Raw genomic sequence first — 23,107 nt, 5'->3', positions numbered from 1 at the left:
CAAAGGACTCCTATGTACCAGTCTTGGTTTAATTTCTAGTCTATGTGTCAGGATTTTCCCTGGACCTGTCAGCAGAGGCCAAGGAAAGTACTCAACCTCGCTGCATGGCCAGCCTCTTCAGAAGGACAAACCTCAGGAGTAATCATAGCTCCCTGGGCTTTACATTGTAACATTAGCCTGTCCTGGCCTTGCAGGGCCTGACAGGCATAATCCTACCACCCTGGAAACACAGAGGAGCATCAGTACAACATTTGTCTCGATATTGCTGTTCTCCAAAAGTAAGAGCATCCAAATTTAATGTTCACATTCCACGCCGTGATGACATCTGTATTTTATTTTAATCTTTGAATGCTCCTCCTGGGAAAAGATTCTTGCCACATCTGTGAAGAACATGACCAGAAAGTATCTGAACAGAACCTAACATCAAATAATGCCCCCAAATAAAGCCCAAACCACTTATTAAATGCAGGAAACACTGGACACTTACTAGAGCAGTAAGGAGTGGACCAGTTCTGAGAGGGGAAGACAAGAGATATAGTGGCCAAAATCAGTAGGCATAGTGTCTAATGTTTATGACCCAAGGTTAGAGTGAGGAATGGATGGAGACCCACAAATCAGTGTCAGGAAAATAAACAGACCAAGGGTAAGAGAAAGCAAATAAGACACATTGCATGCACAAGTGCATTCACAGAAGCTTGCACATACACGCATACACACACACACACACACACACACACACACACACACAGAGAGAGAGAGAGAGAGAGAGAGAGAGAGAGAGAGACTGACTCTACAGGACATGGTGACACTTATGGTGTGTCATCCTGGCTGGTTCCTTTTCTGAGCTATAGTGAACAATGCAACAATGATGCTGCATGTCTGAGGATCCCTGCATCACATCGATGGATCAGACAGCTGTCCTATTTTACTCCTTCTGAGGGACAAAATAGCTGGCAGCCAGTTGGGTGGCCCCAGTTTCATTTCCCACTATCAATGTGTAAGCCACCATGATTCTCCCTGTCCTACCCGTTGTTTGTTGACCTTGGTTTCCTTGTTACCTGTCATGGTGGACAGGGCACAGGTCACATAAAGCACTTTAAATTCCTCTTCCAGGATGATGAGGATGGGGAACACTTGTTTATGTATCTATATTTGAGGGTCTGCTTTGGAGGACCATGTCTTTAGTTTTCTAGCCCCTGTATTCATTTGATGACAGGGTTGGTGTGTGTGTGTGTGTGTGTGTGTGTGTGTGTGTGTGTGTGTGTGTGTGCATGTGTGTGTGTGTGTCCACATGCGCACTCACGTGTGTAGTTTTATGTGGGTCAGTGGTGTCTGCCACAAGACAGAAGAGCTGGCACGGATGAAATAGGTTTAAAAAATTCCAGGAATTCTCCTAATTGAAAAGTGTAGGCATTAGTTACAACTCAGGCCTACTGGTCTCAGAACAAGTGACATGACATTTCACCAGGATGATGATGTCACTTAGGGACAACACCTGAGATCCTCCCCCCTGCAAATGAAGCATCCTAACTTCTCAGATTGAGCCAAAGGGCAGCCTTCTTCCCTGTATCTCACCTCACCTCACCCCATGATGTTTTGAAGTTCCCTGTTCACAAGGAAAAAGGTCCATGAGTTATTTCACCGAGAATCGTGAGAGCATCCATTTACTGGGCTGCAATTCTCCCAGGAAGAGTTTTCTCTTAGGAAGTGTTCCTTACTGGATCTTGGCACCATCCAGCAGGCTGGGTTTGAGGTTTCTCTGCAGGTTCTTAGCTTGCTACCGAAGATTCTGTTGGCTATTAATTGCACACTATATCCTGCCCCTGACGTTGTAACTCTGGCTCTGGTCCTGGGGATCCATATAATGTGTAAAACACTCACTGGACAAGCACTGTCGAGTCAGGAACCAAATTCCTGGCCTATGTCAGCTTTGATAGACTTTTCTTTGTGGTGTAACCCGTGTGGTCCTCTTGAGCAACTCTCAGGTCAGTCTTAAGTGCATCTCAGGGTGTGAACTCAGCATGCAAGCTTAGGGTGACTTTGAGGTCCATGCTTAGCACCAGGAAATAGGCAGCAGAAGGGTTGAGTAAGAGGCCTGGCTTAGATGAATCCCAGAGTACCATTCTTGATAAGACTCCCGGACTGACAGGTTAATTTTGGCCTCTAAGAGCAGGAAATCCAAGGTTAAATATTTCCCTGATACACTATGGGAATGGTCAGAAGTCCAGGCCTAGGGATCTGGTCTCCTGTCCCTAGTCCAGCACATAGGTAGGAGGAGAATACATTCTTGCATGCTCTACCTTTAACGTGAACAAAGACCATGTGATTTCGGGAACCAAGGCAGTTGTTTCATGATGCTGTGAGTTGCAAGAGAAAGAAGCAGCTAGAGCCAAGGTACAGGTAGAGGCTGAGGCAGGCCATGCTTTGGTTCTGCTTCAGAGCAAGAAAGCCCATCAGGCCAGCTGTGTAGCTACATACATAGCTCATGATACCTGGCACTTGATCTCAGTGTGTCCTATACTTCTGCTGGCTTGTCAGCCATCCTGTGTGGTACTCAACCTATCCTGTATATTCCAGAGATTTCCCCTATGCCCTTGGTGTGCCAGTTCCTATAAGGACAAGCTATCTTGTGGCTGTTCTGGTGTAGTGCAAGATGTCATGTAAAGCACTTTCCTCTTGTGAGCATTGACCCTTTGTTCCCGGTCACATTCCTGACCTGAATCCTCCATACAGAGGCAGATGTGCCCTTCCAGACTGATAGCTGACACCTAGGCGGCTTTGGGCCAAGAATACAATCACACACTCCCTCCCGTGTTCCTCTTCCTTTAATTCTAGATGTAGAGGGTGGTGTCATGTCAATATCTCCTGGAACCACCCATGACACCACCCTATGGCCACTGTACTGCTCTGCTGCCCTGCACTAGTATTCTACTAATGGTGACCTCCTATGGAGTTTGACAGAGAGCATGGCAGTCACAGCACTGTGGGTCATGGAGGACATTATATATCAGTAAGAGTCTCCCATGGGTCATTTCTGTGAATGGCAGCTCCCAAATTCTAATGTTGGAATCCCTGAATGATTCCACGTAGGTGTAGTGTTGGTGAGTCCTGGACCTTTAAATAAATCTGTAAGATTCTCATGTCAGACACCTTGTCCTTGGATTCATTTCTGAGTGGTATCTGTACTGCTTTGAGCTGTGGGTATCTGAATTTGTAGGGGTGAATCTTGGAAATATCAGGCTCTGAGCCTTGTTCCCAGTCAAACAAGTTTTAAAAGGGCCAATAACCACAAAGGACAGAACTTCAGTTTTAATGGTAACTGTGAGTCCAGTCTATTTCCAGCCCCTTCAAGGGGTAAAAATCTTTCTTGGACTATATGTCAAGTGAGATAGCATAAGGACCCAACTCTTCCAAAGTCAGGACTTGCAAAGTTATACCAAGGAATGTATGAAAAAAGGCCTGTGGATACCTGGGCACAAGATTCGTGAATCTGTTATCCACAGACACAAGTTTCACAATCATAGTCCTGGTTGCAACAGCATCAGCCACAGGCTTCTCCTGTGGAGTGGGGCCTTCTTCATGATCTAGGCTTCAGACGTAACCTTTGACCTGAGTCTGTCAGAACCTCTGAATGCTGGAAAGTCTGAGGAGACTTTGGTCCTTGCACCTTTATCCTGTGCACACATGCTTTCAAATATTTCTTAAAGATGTGACTTGGCCTTAGATGGGCCAGGCTTCTTGGATGTAGTCCATCTTCTAGGCCTGGGCTCATCAGGTAGAACAATCTCTTCAGTATCAAGAAGCTGAATGTGGAGAACAAAAGGAAGGAGATTGTGTAAATGGAGGGAATATTTTTTTCAGAAGATATGTTCCCAGCTCTTTCCCAATGGTTTTTGAACATACCAGACATTCTACCACTCTACCAATGAATAAGAAAACCCTCATTGCCATTCCTGTCCCTCTAACCTGATGTCTGAAGGATCAGAAGCTCTGAAATGTTAGCCAAGGAGACATGCAGGAGCTGAGGGAGTCCGACAGGGAGCTTGTGTGTGCTCTATCCACTGTGTCATCAGCAGCCTTTTTTTTTTTTGTTTTTTTTTGGAAAGAGTTGATTTCTGCCATGCTGCCTGTCCAGAGGCTTGCTAGACATCCTGTAGAAAATGACAGGGTTTGAGCACTCAGAAATTCTGCTATTGGTTGCCCAGTTTTCTTCTGTATGGCCTGTACTATGGAACAACATGACATCTCCAGGTCTTTGTTCTCCTCCCTACAATGGGGTAAAAACTGGAAGCAACCTGTCAGGGGTGTCCTCAAGTACACATCAAATGCCTGGTCACTTGTGGACAGACCATCACTGGGGATCAAGTTTTACAAAACTTTGAGAATGGGGTGAGCACAGAGAACATGAAGATCCTGGGTACTGAGGGAGAGAGACACAACTACACCTTCAGGGACCTACGCCGAGTTATAGAAAGCATCACCTGTGCTATCAATGTACAGAAGTCAGTCAAGGAGACCCACTGCACATCCTGCAGTAACATAACCAAGATTCCCCCTGGAGACTCAAAAGCTCAAGTTCTGTGACACAAATATAAACACATCCAGAGGTGAAGATGATGGCCAAAGGGTTTTTCTCCATAGCTGAAAAATGTTCAAATGGTATTTCTGAAGAATGACCACTCTACTGTGCACAGCCCAACAGTCATACAACAGAGTTTATATTTTAATGTGATTGTGTGCTCTCTCTTTTTCCTGGTCTCATAGGAGCATCGTGAAGATGTAGGGACACATTGCAGATATGCCACTGTCCAGAGTTTTCTTCGCAGAGCAGTACCTTGCTAAAGACGCAAGCAGGGCTCTAATGACCCAAAAGACTTCTATAGACTTCTTACGCCTTTTGTGCAAATGTGGGTGAGGAGGGTAAAATAAACTTTCTGAGCACTTACTTAACAAACAAAGGGTCTAGATCAACTTAGTACATTTGATAAAAGTCGCCTGGAATCTGCTCATCACGAACCAGAAGAGACTCTTTCCTCCAATGACGGACAGATCTCTATCCTCCACCAGGATTGGCTTATGAGGGCCCAAAGATGTCATTGCCATCCAACAATGATCTACTTTCTGGAAAATGAATTCTCAGAGATGGATGGAAGGTTTATACATGATGATAAATGTTGGGAAGAAGTCTGGAGGGATCACATGACTTGGTGATGCCAAAGGCATGGCTCAAAATGGAGGCACACAATGGTCTACAAAACAGTATCCGTTGAGAATCCTAACTCATCAACCAACCCATAGAGAGAAACTTATAACACACTAGACTGTGCCTTGATCAGAATCAGTGTGGTCCAAGATGAAAACCTGTGAGAGAGTAGTGAGGAGCAAGCCAGCTAAGCGTCCAGTTCTCGTTCTGTACTGCCACCCACAGTAGAGCAGTGTACATATAAAGCTTGACCAGATTCCAGACTGTGGGTACTTGTCCTGCCTCACTCTACTCAGGTACCTTGAACTCAGGAAATCCCCACAACTCAATCAGCTTCTATTTAGGGCATATGCCAGCCAACCCCTCATTGCAACATCATCCAAACTTTGTAATGTTCCAGATTATGGGAAGGCTGGTACTTCAAAGAAGGGAACATGACATAGTCTTAGAGACAGCAAGGACACATGACAGATTAGGTGATAAAACCCTAAAAGATGACAGTTACCTAAATTAAAGGATCATTTGTGACATCCAGTAGGACCATCTGTCTTTACACAGTTCTGGGAATGCCAAAGGCTTTTAGTAGATTTGTCTTTCAGTACTGGAGAACAACTGTTTGGACTCTGCCTGGCTATGCCTGAGCCTAGCCTTTTAAAAAGGACTATTTAGGCTCCACACTAACAAATGAGTTCTCCAAATTTTAAGCACCATCTTGAGCATCACACATTTGAACACATCACTGGGAATTTGATAGAATTTCACAGTTTTTTTTTCTTTACTCACGTCGGTCTCATGTCTACGAGTTTCCTTAACAATTAAGCCCATGACACATTACAAGTGGTCTTTTCAACTGCTTCTTGCAAGCTATGTTATACTGACTGCACATCAGACAATACAAGTGAGAGGGCCTTCACAACAACCATCTGAGAAAAAGGACATAGTCTGCCTGCCTAAAGCAGCAGGGTCATTGCTAGGAACCAGGAGGAGACATCCCCAGGAAACACTGGCCAGATGCGACAGAGCCAATCTTGGGGGTTTGATAACTCATAGGGATGGAGCAGTGGTTCAGGAGTATAATGGCTTAGAAAAACAGCATTTACTGTTTTTGAATACATCTTGTATGTAGAGTTTTGTGTTGATTTTCATGAATGCTCATATGTACCAAACAATAGTAAAAGCATTTAATGGCATTATGAAGAGCACATGGCATTTCAGGATGCAACCTCCAAAAAAAGTGGTAGTACCAAGCCAGATTGAGTCCACCCTTGAGATTGGGAAAGCTTAGAGTACAGCGTAGCATTCTGTGAACCCAGAGAGCATGGTTGCAGTGTAACCACAATGTCAGCAAATGGAGGCACAGCAACATTAGAGACCACACTGACCTGTATCCCAGTGGCTGCCTATGTTAAACTCAGAGGATCCTGGGATTTCCAGGGACCAGAAAGAATCAGATATGTGATCCACGGATCCGTCTTGGGACAGAAGAAATTGACAACCCTGCTCACCTCTATAGGAGAAGGAGCCCACCTCTCCCCCGAGTTTTAAATAGACAGAAGCCTCTGCTATGAAGAGTATGGGGCGTTGCCCCTTTAGAGACATCCCAATGTCATTGCTTCATGTCCCGAGAGGATATGTTGCTCACAAAGGTCAGCTTGCAGTCATGGTCTCCCTCTATTTTGGTCTTAATAGCTAAATTCTCTGAGGATCATCATGAGAGGATCTGTCACCTCTGCATTCCCTTCAAGTGCCAGCTCATAATCTGGACCTCAGAGAATTGAGAGATGGATTAAGTGCTCTAAATAGTTTGGAGGTGAGATCTGGGCCATGTCTGGAAAGAATGGGGTGTGAGTTACTGCCTTTTGCAATGGATGGAATTGCTGCTTTGGCTCACCTCAAAAGGCCAAGGACATGATGGAGAAGCTGTGAAGACTTACATGGTGGAGGGATATCCTGAGATATCATTCCCTTGTCTACTATACATGGAAACCATACAGAAGGAAGAAGATGTCCACACGGCTCACAGTACAGCCTGCTGTGACAGGCCTAGTTGAAGTGAAGTGGGCTCATTCTAGCGTTGTTAGGACACTGGGCATGGCCGACATCTGCCCATGTTACACAAGAACGAAGCCTGCTGTGACAAGTCTAAATGTGCAGTAAAGCAGGCTTACTCTAGAATTGTTAGGACACTGGGCATGACCAAGAACTTTCCCTGTTACACAAAGAGGGTGGTATGAGTTGGAAGATATCGAGACTGTGTCAAAGTGATGGCTGTGAGAATGACTGAAATGGCTGTGTCTGGGGAGGAGACTGTTTTCAAAATAAGCCAGGAGGGAAGGAAAGATCCTGAGTCTGTGGCCTGTCAAGCAGGGACTCAAATGTGGCCCTTTCCTGTGAGACTTGATGAGTTTCACTGTTGTTGGGGCAGTCACTGTCAGGAGAGACCTCAGAAGGGCCTTGGTTTCCCCTTCACACAAGGACACGGTGTATTACTTAACTCAGTCATGGACAGACATGGGTACATTTACCAAGACACAACCAATACCCTGTCCTTCCATATATCAATAATTTAGAATCATTGAGTTGTTATTCTAGTCAGAGTATCTAACTCACACCTGCATCACATAGGATAAAGATGTACAGGGAACATCCCTTACAACAGTTGCAGGGAGAGTGGTGGCTCTTGTCATTTGCAACAATGTTTCCAACCTCACTTGCTTAAGATGTGGTACAATCAAAGACTCAGCTCTAATTACAGGGACCTCAGACTGTTCGTAACAGTTTCTTTTTACATGAAATAGATACATGTCCTCCATGCCTCCTGAGAACAGAACCTCAGGACATCAGCTATGTGTGGTATGAGAGGCAGGACTGAGCTCCACTTTGTACCCTCTCCTCTCAGAGTTGTTTGGAATCCCAGTATCTCAGCAGCAAAGACTAGGTTTCCTAAGATGATCATCTTACCTGCATCTAATAGATGAGGTCCATAGTGATGGTCAATTCTGATTGCAAGGGGAGACTATGGAAAGACCATATGAATGGCAATCTCAATCTTGTCCTTCCGATTTGTGGTGAACCTCTGAGAGCCTCATGTCAACAATCATCCTAACTGTAACACCTTCACTCATCTTCTGGGAGGTAGGACTATATAGATTTGTTAGTGATGCCTAGAAGACAGAGTTGGAAGCATTACGGTGTTAGCCCTCAGACCCGTTTCCTTCTGAGGACTCCCTTCTACCTTGTTGTCCTCATGTCAGAGGCACATTGATCCTTGAACAGGTTGTTGGTTATTTACAGGAGATGGAGGTCCCAGCGAGAAGTCACGTGTTTTTCAAAGCATCATTTGTCCATCTCAAACTCTCTGTCACAGTCAGAGCTTGGCCTTCACTCTTTTGACACTTGCTCCAACTTCGTCACTGAGTGCAGCACACTAGAATAGGCATGACCTTTGGAGAGATGTGGTATATTAAATGTTAAAGGTGGAGATGGAAGACAGAAAACCCAACATGGGTCAAGATCATGTGAGAAAACCCCACCCTTTGCTTTCTGGACTCCCAACTTCTACAGAAGTTGTGAATGATACTAACAAGAAAGGAATGAAAACAAGTCCTGTTCTAAGTTTTAAGTTCCTTCTCACCACTGAGTTAAGATTGGGGTTACTGGCTTGGACTTCTCAGGTAAATAAGAGTACATTGTGTATGGGCTCTGGGTACCCTCGTGTGGGCTTACACATCATAAAGTGTTATAGATGGAATAACTTACCCATAGAAAATTCTGGAAAAATTAAGGTAGAAAGAACAGTGGCAAATAAAGTACTATGCTAAGAGTCGATATGACTTAACATTAGAGAACTAAGCTGAGAGATTGAGGATCTCCAAATCTACAACCAAGACAACTCCAGTAGACAGAGAAGATTGTGTTGTTGCGACGGGTATCCAAAGGAGAACAGCACATCTGTGGGCCAATGCCTAGGCTCCTACTCCCGAGTCCAGTCAAGTATTTCTCCAGCATGTACTGGCACAGCCTCAGATCCTTCGGGTTCTTCACCTACAAAAGCTTTTCCAATAATAGGTAGTAGAGTTCAGTTACTAGGTCCTTTATGAGTCTGAGAAAGACCTCACTTGAGTTAAACTTTGACCTCCACAGGCTCTCCAGGAAATATACATGCTACCTGCCCCCACATGCATTCACACACACACACACACACACACACACACACAGAGAGAGAGAGAGAGAGAGAGGGGGGGGGAGGGAGAGAGAGATAGAGAGGGGGTAGGGAGAGGGAGAGGAAGAGAGAGAAAGAGAAAGAGAGACAGAGATAGAGCAAGGGAGAGAGAGATAGACAAAGAGGCAGCTAGGCAGGAAAAAAGAGAACGGAGAGAGTCAGAAACTGATGCCAAGAATGAGAAAAAGACGGAACAAAAGATATAAAAACCAGAGAAGAGAGAGAAGAGACAGACTACAGACAGGATGTAGGGGAGAGTGAATAGGTAAATGAGAAAATATGTAAATAATTTAAAATGCTTTGCAGGGCTACATGTTCTCAGTGCCCACACCATCTGTTTAAATTAGGGTAAGGTTTATAAGCATCATACATACCTAGTAGCACTGATTTGGACTTACTATAAGAAGCACAATCTAGCTGCCATAAATGCCATGAAAGCCCAACAAGTTGCTAACCTTTATTGGTGGGAGGGGCTCCACAACTGTCAAACGACCTGGCAGAGGAAACAGAAAAAGAAAAAGATCAACCTGAAGGCCAACAAGTCTGCTGTGAAATTTTTATCTCTGCCTAGAAAGTACTAGTCAATGACACAGTACATACATCATAGTGTTGAGCTGATGGCTGAATGGAAACACTATCAGGTATCATATGGGGAGAAACTGAGAGGGCCAGAAAGGACACTCTACAAGATGTCAGCTTTGACCCTAGGTAAAATGAGAAGCTAAAGCCTCTAGTCACAAGTCTGACAGTTTTCAATGTTGAGCGGCGAGGTGGCCACTGGGAGAAATTTATGATCTTTATTTATAACTGTCAATTAGTACAGGAAACGTGACCTGGAGGGAGACTCTTCACAAAGGAATTCTCTAGATGATGTTCTCCTGTGAGCAAGTCTGTAGAGAATCAATTTCATGATCTTAAATGACATGGGAAGTAACAAGAACTTTAGCAGTGCCATTCCCTAGGCTTAGGGAAAGACTTCATAAGAGCAGAGGCCTTTAGATGAGCACTAGCAAGCAAGCCTACATGCATGCATTAATTTCTCTACACTCCTGCCTGTGGATAGAACATGGGTAGCCCCTTTGTAGTGCCTTGGCTACACTGTGCTAATGCAGTATACCAGGAAGTGTTAAGTCACTGGATTGAAATGAAACTAAGAATATTTTGTTTCAGATAATCACACTGACACTTAAAAACAACAACTCAGACAACAGTGGAAGTTATCTGGTGGTTCTCTTAGTCAGTCAAATTTATCAAACGGTAGCTCCCAACTCCTGCTCGGTGGGACCAGGTGGGCATGGCTTCTCTCCCTATGAATGTCTGATCTCCATTCATATTCTAAGAACCGCATTCAGGGTGTCCTTTCAAAGGTTAGAGAGACTCTGTCAGTGCCTGTCATATGTCAGATGACAGCAGAGAGGAGTTGTCAGAACTCTGAACATCTCTCCACTAATGACCTTCTAGGAAGTACCAATAATGTCAAGAGGCATTCTGATACTAAGCTCATTGCTTCCCGTGTGCCACCATGTCGCTGAGAGACAATTAGTGAGCAGCATCCTTCCTAAAGCATGGGGGAAGAGCAAGAGAAGAAGGCACTCTGCAACAGTTGGATACACAGATTTCCCACATTTAAGGAATAACCAAAAACACAAAACACCATCACATTTGCACTTGGACCTTTCCCAAGCCCCAACCAGCAGAGGAATTCTAAATCTTGGCACTGAAATGGATGACCTATACGACACCTGATGGTGGCAACCAGGGAAGGGAGGGGCCATACCATGTTGATCATATATCCACACTGCAGATGCTTGTGACGATGCAAATGAGGTTGCTTGACACATTGTTGGTGCCCTCCTGTCTGCAGACACAGGCTTATGTTTGTCCTGCCTGGTAGCCACATTGAGCAACTTCTTGTGGGAAAGCACCAGGATCTGCAAGGGACAATTGAGAGTATGGAATACCATGGGATGATAAGGACAGCGTCCCCACTACTTCTTCACATAATGACACTGTACTGAGACTCTGGAGAGAAGATGTGTAAATAGACGAGAGGGTGAGCATCCCAGGAAGACAGTCACAGGGATCAAGTGCCCAGAAGTAGAGGACAGCAGAGGGTGTGTGTATATGGTAGAACATTAGAGGATATTCCCATGTTCCTACACAATCAGGTCAGTTCTGGTATTGAGTATTTAGTTCTAGTATTTAGAAAAGAATCAGAAAAGATTTAATCAAAGAAAAGTGGTTTTCTGTGCTGATAACTAATCACAAATTCTATGGTGCTGAAGGATACAGGGATGACTGTGTCCAGTGGCCCCATCTTGTGCTGCTTCTAGGCATCACAGAAGACCAGCTATTCAACACACTGTGTTAGTCAGATTCCTGTTTTACAGCACTAAGCACCCTCTATAGAAAAGGAAGCTGGATCCCAGAAGTCAATCAGAGTGGGAGAACTTTCCTGAAGTGCTAGGCAGGACTGCAAACTGACCAGTGAATATCGGAGTGTTCAGGGAGAGCATTCATAACCTATGATGTTCAAAGAGTGAGGAGAAATCTGCCCACACCAAAGATCCTGAAGGGTCTGTTCATGGGACACGCCACCCAGGGAGCCCTCAGTCTCTATCAGCACTTCAGGGCTCTATTCATGCTAGGCCTACTAATTTGATGCTGTAACTAAAGGAACTTTGGGAAGTGGGTTGAGATCAATCACATAGTGAGAAATCCACATGGGACCTCCCCATCTTCCTCACCTGGTCTTTCCTTTGAAGTGTAGACACGGTCCTCTCTGAGACAGAATGTTCCAGGAGATTGTAAAGTGTATTTTTCCCATATTGAACTAGATTTTTAAATCAATAGCAGCAGTACCTACAATTGCAGTTCAAAATCAGAGGTCAAGTGGTTTTGCCTTCACTGAGAGATCAGGTCCAGACTTTCAGGTCAGACTCTGCTCACCAGTGACAAACAGGGAAAGACTTTGGTGCACAGCCTCGGGATTTGGGCTTCAGGCTGTGTTGCTTCAGTCAGAAAAGCATCATGGCCCTCGACTGCTTCATTGGATGTCAGAGTCATAGTTGGTGATATCTAAAAAGAGGACAGGGACAGAATGTAAGAGAACAGAGGATTCGGCTAGGTCATTCGACCTGTAACAACCCAGTGTGGTATTTGTAGAGGTAAGAAAATTCCTGGACAGTAAGAGGGTGTGCTGAGGGAGACTGAGTGTCTGCATGGGAGATAAAGCCAACTACAGTGCTGGTGTACAACCAAGGTTCAGGATTACCTCTGGTGACAGTTTTTATCTGCACTCCTTACCGGCTTAGAAACTGACATGCAAAATCAACGATGGTTAGCCACATGCAGCAACATGGGCTGTTGTTTCTGGGATTCCTACACTGTCTCTATCAGGATGGCCTCCTCATCTTCTGACAATCCCACCACCAGCACAGCAGTAGTGCACACTTCAGGCCTTTGGCAGGTAGCAATACCCAACACTCCCAGGGTCTGTGCTCTGCGTGGAGAACATCATTTCACTAAGAGATGAAACACAATAAATTTCCTTTTAGGGTGTCCATAAATATCTATCACAGTATCACAGACACTCGTCAGGTCCAGTCATTCATGATGGCTGCCTGTCACATGGCTGCCATTGCCTTCCTTCTCATGCCTTTTTTCTCTCCAGGCTCAGTTCGACAGAGCTGTCTTCTCAGGGACAGTGTTTCCCAACAACCTGTACAAGGATGGGAACTGACAGTTTTATTACTGTTTTTACCTGTTTTGATGCAGACTTACCTCACCACCTCTGTCTTCCTGGATGTCCTGGACTCTGCCAGAGTGTCAGCAACTTGGGCACAGCTTGTTTGTCACACTAATGCCACTGGGATCTGGCTTCTCCTGAGAGCCTTACACGTCACAATGCTTACTGAATGGCAACTGACAAAAGGACAGATGACACCAATTCACATAGACAGTTTACAAGCTGTACTCACATCTAGAGTGAATCTACATCCTTACTCCTTGGGGGTAAGAATGACAGGACTGTGGAGAGAGTAATGGCTTCCATGATAGTACCTGAGGACTGGAGCCGGCAAAGTCCAGGATGTGAGGAACAGGTTGCATAGCAAAACGTGGAACCCAGCTTTCTCAGACATCCCACAATTTGAACACCATCCCAAGTAAAAGCAGTGGTAGTGGTCAATGGTCCAGAGCCAGTGACTGACCTACAGAGGCCCTCCTCTGTGCTCTTCAAGTCTCAGGACTGGGAAGCAAGGCTGGGGAAGAGTCAGGGAGAAGTTGTCATTCGCTAGCAGGGCTGTCACTAGGAAGACACCAGAATAGAATGAAGGTCTGAACAGGGCCTCAGGGATTGTACCATGTAGCTTCCAGGTACATTTTTGGCCCCGCATCACTTTTGCCTGCAGCCTCCCACGGTCGCATTCATCCTCTGCTTTCTGTTTCCTTGGTGACAGAAGGCTAGGTCTCCTACATGCACAACCATCATATGAGCTTGAAGGGCAGAACAACCTTGTCAAGGATACATGGGCTTTAAGAGGAGATGGTGACAACATTGCAGCTTGAACTGAAGGCAAACAGATCCAGCTACACTGTTCATGTCGAAATTCACTCATACAGGCATTAGAGTGTTCAGCAGCCTCCCTTGTCTTCGGGCTCCACATCATGGCACCCTGTGTTCTATATGTACTCGGGCGTTCCGCTTGTATCTTTTTGTCCTAATGAGGACAAACTTCATTCCTTAGACCCCAGAGTCCATCCAACGTACTCACATTCTCGCACACTGAAGTCCTCCAGAGCTGGATTCTGGACAGAATTCCTGGAGAGGCCTCAGAAATCTCTGTACAGTCTTGGCTTCTGATCACCAGAATATTAATTTGATTGGATCAGAGTTCCAAATATCTGTTTTCTTCTCTTGACTCAGTTGAAGAGTACAGGAAACAGAATTAGCAGAGTGTTCCAGGCAGTTTAAGAAGTCTGTAGGAGCTAACCTGTTCAAGCTCCCTTAAAAGACAATGACAATGGGAAGGAGGAGGCCTCCTTGGCTTTCCTGTCTGCAGGGTTTCTCAACAGGGTTTCTCAGGAGTGACCTTCGCTGATAAAGGTTATGTTTGGTTTAGCAGGAGGTGACCCTTGGGGCTCCTGATGTGGTTACAGGTCACCAGAACTCCTGTCTCTTTATCCATCATAACTTTTGGCCTCTAGTGGTTTGGCAGTGTCCCTTGCTCTCAGGAAGTGTTCTAGTACTTGCAGACAGCATGTTTCACAGTGATTCAGGCCTTTGATGTTCTCTTTCAAACTGGGTGCCCTTCAAGAGTTCAACATATGTACATGCTCTGGGCCTCTTTCTTCCTGATAAAATTCTCCACTCAGGAAAGATTCTGGTACAGGCAGACATCCTATTTCACAGTCTTTCGAGCTCAGAGGTTCTCTCAGAAAAAGCATGACTTTTAAGTGGTCAGGATATATACACTATTTTTCTCATTTGGGCACCAATGTCCACATGGACAAGACTATTTCATTTCCTGGGTAATTACACAGAGTGAGGGATCTTTCCGTGCATGCCAGAAACTTACTACTCCCCTCTTCCGGTCAGATGCATCGTCTGTCCAATCCTGGTGGATTCCTGCATGCTGGTGTTGACTCATATCCAGAAGGAACCCTCAGCTCTCACCCTTGCAGTCCACCTCCTTTGAGGCCTGAGCATCTTAGTCAGTATTAAAGGGAACTCATGGTTTTTTGCACCCAGCATCCTACTCTCATAGTCCTCATGTCCTTAGTGTTCCCGCAGCGACATTAGCACAGTGTTGAGGTAGGCAGGTTGGTTCACATGGAGACAGGGGAATCCTCACTTCATTGTTAAGGGCAGGATGGCACTGTTAGGTAGTCTATTGGCTCAAGTGCTTCTGCCGTAGATATGGACAAACACAGCTGCTCAGCCCATCCTGCAGCTGTCACAGGATCTTCCAGAGACTGTCCATCCTGAAGGTCCATACAGACAAATGAGGACATGGAGGTTCAGATGGACTTTTCACATGTGTTCCATGAATTGCGGAACAAGATTCAGATCAGAGCATGGGAAGGAAAGGTCTTCATGCGGATAGGAGATAGAAGGAATTGGGGAATGAAGATAAACGAGGACCAGCTCATGTATCCTATCAGAATGAGTGTTATTTGGTCTTGAGGTACAGGGATCGAAGGCTACTGCTCACGTCTTCTTGCCTGATTTCAGATGGTTTGGGTGGCTACCAAAGAGGCCCTGTTCTTGTAAATCAAGTTTGTGTGGAGAATCCTCTATCATTATGTACATACCTCATTAGGGGATAGGATGTTGTTTTACTGTTTGGGCGTGCAGAACTAAAGTGTGGGAACCAGTCTCTCCCTGGTCTACTGATGCTGGTGTCCATTCTTGGCAGATGCTCCACAGTGATACAGGAATCACAGAGCTCTGGACATTGGTGTTCTTCTGAGATGCAGGGAGACTTTGAGGGGGCCCATTAGATAGTTGACCATTGTTCCTCTGCCAGGCATAGATCATCACTATAGATTCCATATGGACACTTGTCCCTGAAAACAGCAGTCTCTCATTTTTTCTGCATACCTTGCTCAGGTAGGAGGATTTTAGTTTGTGTTTGCAGTCCAGTGTTGCTAATTTGAGTTGGGATCCTTAGCAACAATGAGCCACTTTCCTTGTACTCAGGAATCCATGAATGTCCTGGCCTCAAATGCACCATTATCTGCAGGAGGGAAGCTGAAGGAGGGAAAGAAATTAGTTGTGAGGGGGACTTAAACCCAGGTGCCCAGGACAATGGCAGAATCATCCTTTCTCAGAACCTCCGACTGAATGAGACCTCCCTTTGTAGATTATAACTAGGGGAACTGTGAAAGCACTCAGGAGGGAAGGACACTAGAGCAAGTACAGAGAATGGAGACGTTATGGATCCTTTCCCTTTTCCTGAATGACTAAAGACTGCATTTGAGAGGGCCAGTGGCCATTAAGAACTGCTAAGGCCATTGACTGCTGGATGTCAGCATGTTGTGTATCAGGAAGCTAATGGATCAGCATGTCCTTTAGGGTGAGAGGGAAGAGTCCACATGTGTTGTTGAGCTTTGTCTCATGCTGACTCTGGGATACAGAGAGTGCAGACACTCTATGTGCTGTCTGAATTTAGGTTCCAGAGGGACTCTATTGACCATCATCTGCAGATAAACACAGCAGCTACAAATCCTAGAACTTAAACAAATGGAGGATAGAATTGATGAGGAGATGGTGAGTGGCTGAGACACCTAATAGATACCTGAGTGAAAGTGTGACAAAAGACAAATTCAAGTTTTCCACAGATCCAAGTGACAGGACAAGTGCACACCCTGACGTGACTGGCATGCAAGAAAGGGATTGCCCCTCCCCACATGGGTTGGACACTTTCCTGGAAATTTGGTCAACTTTAGGCCATTTGAGATTTAAATGTTTGTTTACATTATGCCACTGTCAGATTGTCCACTGCATTTATAGTACATTTTCATGATTAATAACTAAGTGTTTAGGGAAGTTATGGATGGTAGCTCATCTGGCAATAGGAAAGAAGTCAAGGAAATCATTGTGAAGAAGCCAGTAAAGAGCACAGGTCATGACCTCTATTCTTGTTTCTGCCTCTAAATACCTACTTTCAGTTACTATGACTTCCCTCATAATAGTTACATACATCAGTTTTAAATTACACAACAGTTTCCTCCACAGCCAAGCAAGACCCACTGCTCTCTGTTCCTGGCAGCAATGAAGACAAAAACATTTGGTGAACACTTGTTGGACTGTGGCTCCAGCTTAGGGCAGCCTAATCCCAGAAGACTCATAGTAGCTTCCTAACTTATTGAAAATTCTCAGCTGGAGTAATCTAAGAAGACCAGGGATAGATGGTGAAACATGAGAGAAAAAGCCAAGTCAGTATAGCTGGGCTGCTTTTCAGCTATACTTTAGAGTAGAAAGATATTCCTGTAACACTGAAAATGTTGTCTCGAGGTTATGGAGCCTTTGATTTGGATAGGAAGGGTGCGCGCGCGCGCACACACACACACACACACACACACACACACACACACACACACATCCATAGATGTACCTGGTGACACTTTTTACTTAGAACCACCACTGAGTTTGAAACACCTACAGGTGCATGTGAAGGAAGGTTGGGGCCTCTAGACTCTGGGATGCCACCATGAGCCCCATTTCTATTTGACTCTGTTCTTTCCCACTGTTCTCTTCACTATCTTGTCCTTTCCAATCCTCAGGACTCAGGAGAGTGCACCCCTCAGGTCTTTTCCATGTGTGGACCTTCAAGACTGTGAGAGCCTGAAAGTCAAGAGGAATTTCAGGAGTTTTCACCTAAAGGAGAAACTTGCAGTTTATTCTTAAGTGACTCAAAACACCGCACTATCAGAAAAAGACACCGTCATATGCATCATATACAGAGATTGATGCTGGCTGTATGTCACACAGCTTCCTCCATGGCCCTCTGCGCCTTCTATTAGTTTCTTCCAGGGTCTCTCCTGCTGTAACTCTCACAAAAGTGTCTCTTCTGATGCCCTGGACTACCATGCATGCTCTTTGGTCTCTTACAAAGTTAGTTGTTTTCATGCAGAACTACACCATCATTTTTGTCTTCCTGATTTTCCTGTACTCTGCCAGGTTGTCTGCTGCTTGGGGACAGATAGGTCGTCAGGCCTAAAGATCCCTGGACTCAGCAGTGAGTGAAGGCTTGGGACAGAGCACGTTTTTATTCAATGACTTCTGACTGGATAACTGATCATAGCATGACACAGAGTAAACCTAGAGCACAGGATTGAATCTCAGATCTCATTTTGACACTGGAAGACTTGTTCCAGTTAGGAAAGAATGACGTGAGGCCTATGAAAGAAGACTTAACTCTAGCAATGAACTGGACACACAGATGCTGTAGGAGAAGAACTTGAACAGGCTCCGCCCAGAATGCAAAGATCAAGCTGGATGGCTAGGACACTGAACCCTAACCATGACGAAGAGCCCACACCCCATGGAGCCAAAATCCCATGGAAATGCAGGGACATATGTCATGAGGCTAACCTCTGACAAATGAGGAGAGTCCCAGCTCCAGGCTCTTCAGATGTGGAAGAGGACTGAGTGTCAGAAAGATGGCAAATGCTTAGGGAGCAACCCTTCTAGTTTCCCAGGCTTAGCCGCTTTGAGGTTCACTCACAAGTTTTGCATCTTTCTTGGACACAGTGAGAGAGATGCGCTGGGTGCCTACTCTTATCCTTCTCACAGGAGAGCAGGTCACACAGGCTGAGTGATCTCCATGATAGAAGCACTGTGTTTTGTTCTCTAAACCTCAGTGTGGCATCCTTCAGCCCAGAACTGAGACTCACACCAGACATGGTAGACAGAAGCCTGGACTTTCCAAAGCTGGAGCATTTTTGGAATGTGGTGCACGATCACATCCTGGAGGCACTTAAGCTCTCACACCTGAAGTCCACTTCCTATGTCCCTCAAGTCTGCTGCTGTATGCTTCATGCAGTCACCAAGCCTACCACAGTAGATTCTCAAGGGGATGGCTATTTCAAAGAAATTCGAGCTTTAGAGTGAGACCGCAGTGAGCTTGGTTTGTATGAGATACTGGGAAGGTGTGTCCTAGGTATGTAGCACATGTGGGAACGTGAATAGATGTCACTTTGAATGCCCAGTGGCCTGACCAGGAGCTGACCAAGCCAGCACTTGCACTGAATGCCTAGCAAAAGCAGTAAGAACAGAGCTATGGAGGGAAACTTCCCATTTCTGCTCCTTGTGAATTCTGGAGCAGGCATTTGCTGTACTCACAGGGAACATAGGTCTCCTTGTTGGTAGCATACCAAATGATGGGAGGAAAAGAAACCTAGGAGCCCTCAGGTCTGTGTCCCGGGACATTCAGTTTGAGGTTTAGTTGCCTGGACCCTTGTAGCAAGGAAGATCCCCTACCAGCTATTCAGCCCTGGTTAGCAGATGGTAAGAAAGACTAGCACGACTGTACGACCAGTCTCTGAATGCCAGATTGGAACTTCTGGTGACACTGACCCCTCTCTGCTGCATGCAGGATACATAAGAACTGGGTATCCACAGCTGAATCCCAATGTATTCATTCAAGCAGCATTGTCAGACCTCACAGGACTCAGTACACTCTGCCTGTCCAGTTCAATTGTAGGGAGACATGGAGGTGGCCCCTTAGTACTTTGACCACTGTCACTCTGCCAGGCACTAGGTCCCTAAGCATAGTCTCTATCTGAATATGTTCCCCATAGAGAACAGGCTAATATGCCCCCTTTCAGACTGGCTGTACCCACAATCACTTGCTGATTATAGCTAGTTCGTTTACATCAGACACCACCTAGGCATTCTCCAAAAATATTTCTTCCTCAGATGGTACGGAAATGAGCAGGGTTTTATCCAGCTGGAGTAGACATACTTCTCCCTAACCCAAGAGACCCCATGTATACTCTCTGATATTTCCAGTGAGAATACATGAATAAAGACAGAGAAAATAAAATTCAGAGTGGAGGTGCACCCTCCCACATTAGCTTACCTTTTATATGGTACTGCTTGCTGCCTTTTTCAGGGGGGCCACTCTCTTGGAGGATCTATGCTGGGGTTTTTTCTTTGGAGCCCGAGGGAGGCAGCAAAGTCTTGAAATGCAGTCTCTGATTCCTTTGCGGAGTCTCTTAAACCATCCCATCGTCTGAGGGGGAGATGACGTATTCATCTCAATGTCCTGCTTAGGTGGCAGGATTATTTCAACTCCCGACATGTTGTTGTAGACACATGGGGAGGCCACAGGTGTTGAGTGGAGGGCACGGGTAGAAGTGCTTCTCTCCTTCTTAGGATAGTATACCGAAATGGGAGGCATGGAGACACACCTGCTCATCTTGAGTCCTGATAGAATCAGGTCAAGAGGATTCTGTTCTCTTGAGGGAGGTCTGTGGTGGCCAAAGATGGGTTCACTGGCCCTTCTCCTGAGAGGAAGGACAAAGACAGAGGGATGTGCTGGTGATGGGGGTGGCGGAGGGCACGGATCCCCAGGCTTGGCTGAAGTGATATATCCAAGATCATACCCTTTGCTTACATGATCTTTTAAGCTCAAATATGCCCCCATTGGTTCATCGTATCTTTTCTTTTGGAGGGATTCCAAGATGTCATTGGCATTATACCCCATCGCACAGAGCATTTCTATAATTTTGTAATCTGGGTCAGTCATTGTCGGGATTTTAAACTCGCATTTCTTGATCCATGGGTGATTTTCAATTTCCTCTATAGAGGGCCTCATCTCTGGGGAAACCGTGAGGATTTGATGTATCAGGTTTTCGAGTTGCCCAGACAGGTGATGTGGAATGGTATAGGTCCCCGTTGTAATCTTTTGCTCAATCTCATTGATGGTGTTTCCTCTGAAGGGAAAGTAGCCAGTGGTGATGAAATATAGGAGTACGCCCAAACTCCACACATCAGAACTCTTGCCATCATATGGCTGCTGTAATACCAGTTCAGGGGCATTAAAGCCCCTGGTTCCACAGTGCCTACTCAGTAATGTACCAGGTCTGCATTTGATTGCCAGGCCAAAGTCGATCAGCTTAACATTGCCCTCTCCATCTATCAGTATATTCTGTGGCTTGATGTCACGATGGACAATGTCCAGACTATGGCAATATCTTATCGCAGATACGATCTGTCCGAACATTTTCTTCGCCTTTTCTTCTGGCAGCGGGCCCTCCTCATTTATTAGTTCTACTAAGTTGCCTCCTGGAGCATATTGTAAAATAAAATGAATCTGGTTCGCTGTAACCAGGATCTGGAAGAGGGAAATTATATTTGGATGGTGCAGTAACTCCAAAGTGGTCATTTCGGACAGGATTGCCCTGATGGTCTTCTTACAGATCTCTACCGTTTTGATGGCAACCAGGGCCTGCGTTCTCCGGTGCCAGGCCAATCTCACCCTGCCATATGAACCCTGTCCAAGAAAGAAAACCACCCTATACTGACTGCCCAAAGTCTTCTTAATAGAAGTGATGTCCATCCCTGTGATCTGGTGAACACAAGTTGTGAGGTACAATAACCCGTCAACTAACAAAATACACAGCTATCAAGGAGTCCCACAGGTCAACATTAACCGGCTCCCCGGTCCTTATGGACAAATTCAACAGGCTGGTCCACTGTCTTATACAGAGGACACTCATTCTTACATCCAAGTGGTTCTTTGTGAGGTCACAGCATGAAATGTACCAAACAGACAAGGCTGTAAACCATAGTGGCTGTCCCAACTCTGGGCCTCAGGGAACTTTCCATTCTTGTGAAAAGGAAACTAGCCTCTCTGAGCTTCTTCTTCAGCAGATCAAAGAGACAGATATTTACTGTTTAGCAATTACAGGCAGTACTGTGCTGCACAGGGAAGTGCATTAAAGCTGCAACCTGAGAGAGATTTGATCACCTCCCCAGCTGCTCTATTGGCTCCTGAGACTCCAGTTAGAGGAGCAGCACCTGGGAAGTGCATTGAGGGCCCAATATCAGATCGATTACTTTGTCGTCCTCACATTATGCATTCATTCATTCATTCACTCATTCATCCATCCATTCCTATTTCTTTCCAAAAGGAAGACAGAATGACGGTTACTCAGACAGGTCAGAAACCTCTCTGCAAGGAAGGGGAGCTGGTAAATCATCTAAAAGGAATGAAGCACTGGGGACTTTGAGAGCAGGAGGGACCCTGGGGTGCCCATTGTGAAGAGTTTCTTCTTGGCTCTACTCATTGACCAAATACTTTACTATAAACTCCACTTCTGGCCTTTGATTGTGGATCTGGTACCTTTTGTTGTCACCTCTTGGTCATTGTCCTCGGAAGTTTCTACTTCCTCCTTGCTGTCCCTGCCCTGATCCAGGAAGTTCCTGCTTCCACCCTGCTGTCCCATGAAATCACCATGGCTGCCATCTGCTGCCCCTGCCCCCTTGATATCTTTCTGGGGGTCCTTTCAACTCTGGCTCCTCAGTGGCCATGGTGAGCTGCCAGCATCTCCAACCATGCCACTTCACCTGTGTTTCTGTGTCTGCTTCAGTGCAGACATCAAAACAAACTCCTGGTTTTCCTTTGAGGAAGACCATCCCCTTCATTTTGGCATCGATGCTCTTGCCTAGCTACTCCTCGAGTTCCTTCGAAGCATAGCTCAGTTGGACATCTCAACAAAGCACTGCAGTATCACGGTCTCAAAGGCTGCTGGGCAGTGGATCAGGGAGCACTGGTCGACCGATGTGGCCCCTGATCTGTGGAGATAGAGCAGCTGCCAAGGTCTCTACAGCTCCTTTCTCCTCAGTCAGCGTCTCAGCTGACCGCTTGAAATGGCCAACAGCAGTGGGGACACAGTGTCCAATAGTCTGATGGCATCTTTGCTGTAGGCTTTCATTATTTGTTTCAGAAAGAAGACCTATCCACTCAAATTTAGTGCTGGGTTTCCACTCCACCTGGGGTAACTGGTACTCTTCTTTGGTAAAAGCAGTTCAAACCCCTATCCTTCCAGCTCTGCCTCTTCTTCTTGAAAGATCAAAGACTCCATTTCCATTGGTGTACATCTATGAACAACCAGGTCACCCTCAGGATGTCTAACCCACTTGCAGCCAGTAAACCCACAAAATTGCC

General features: G+C 45.6%; 1 protein-coding gene and 1 pseudogene across 15 annotated transcripts; both read right to left on the bottom strand.

Annotated features, from left to right (window-relative positions):
- Positions 1 to 3,294: 3,294 nt before the first annotated feature.
- Positions 3,295 to 23,046, bottom strand: Smokl7 (sperm motility kinase like 7). 15 transcript variants are annotated; one of them, XR_010053593.1, is made up of 13 exons: positions 20,015 to 23,046; positions 13,488 to 16,179; positions 13,209 to 13,349; positions 12,732 to 12,949; positions 12,375 to 12,503; positions 12,173 to 12,287; positions 11,203 to 11,356; positions 9,881 to 9,918; positions 8,963 to 9,256; positions 8,439 to 8,646; positions 8,165 to 8,367; positions 3,967 to 4,151; positions 3,295 to 3,803 (listed from the first exon to the last, which is right to left on the bottom strand). XR_010053593.1 is itself a non-coding variant. In XM_039080485.2 (2 exons), the coding sequence occupies exon 1, from the start codon at positions 21,494 to 21,496 to the stop codon at positions 20,018 to 20,020; it is 1,479 nt and encodes a 492-aa protein (XP_038936413.1). In that variant the 5' UTR covers positions 21,497 to 23,046; the 3' UTR covers positions 17,476 to 17,775; positions 20,015 to 20,017. The 15 variants fall into 15 exon arrangements, 1 of the variants encoding a protein (XP_038936413.1); XR_010053588.1 differs by having other exon boundaries at positions 9,088 to 9,256; XR_010053594.1 differs by lacking the exon at positions 12,732 to 12,949 and having other exon boundaries at positions 13,488 to 13,687; positions 13,789 to 16,179.
- Positions 22,390 to 23,040, bottom strand: LOC134479835 (nucleolar RNA helicase 2-like; annotated as a pseudogene).
- Positions 23,047 to 23,107: the final 61 nt, after the last annotated feature.

This window comes from Rattus norvegicus, chromosome 7 (assembly GCF_036323735.1).
Source record: "Rattus norvegicus strain BN/NHsdMcwi chromosome 7, GRCr8, whole genome shotgun sequence".
NCBI lineage: Eukaryota > Metazoa > Chordata > Mammalia > Rodentia > Muridae > Rattus > Rattus norvegicus.
Note: the sequence above shows the minus strand (reverse complement) of the source record. Positions and strands in the feature narration are given on the sequence as shown.

What these genes read in the sequence shown, in the direction of transcription:
- Smokl7 (XM_039080485.2), bottom strand. Translation starts at nt 21,496, where the DNA reads ATGGACATCACTTCTATTAAGAAGACTTTGGGCAGTCAGTATAGGGTG.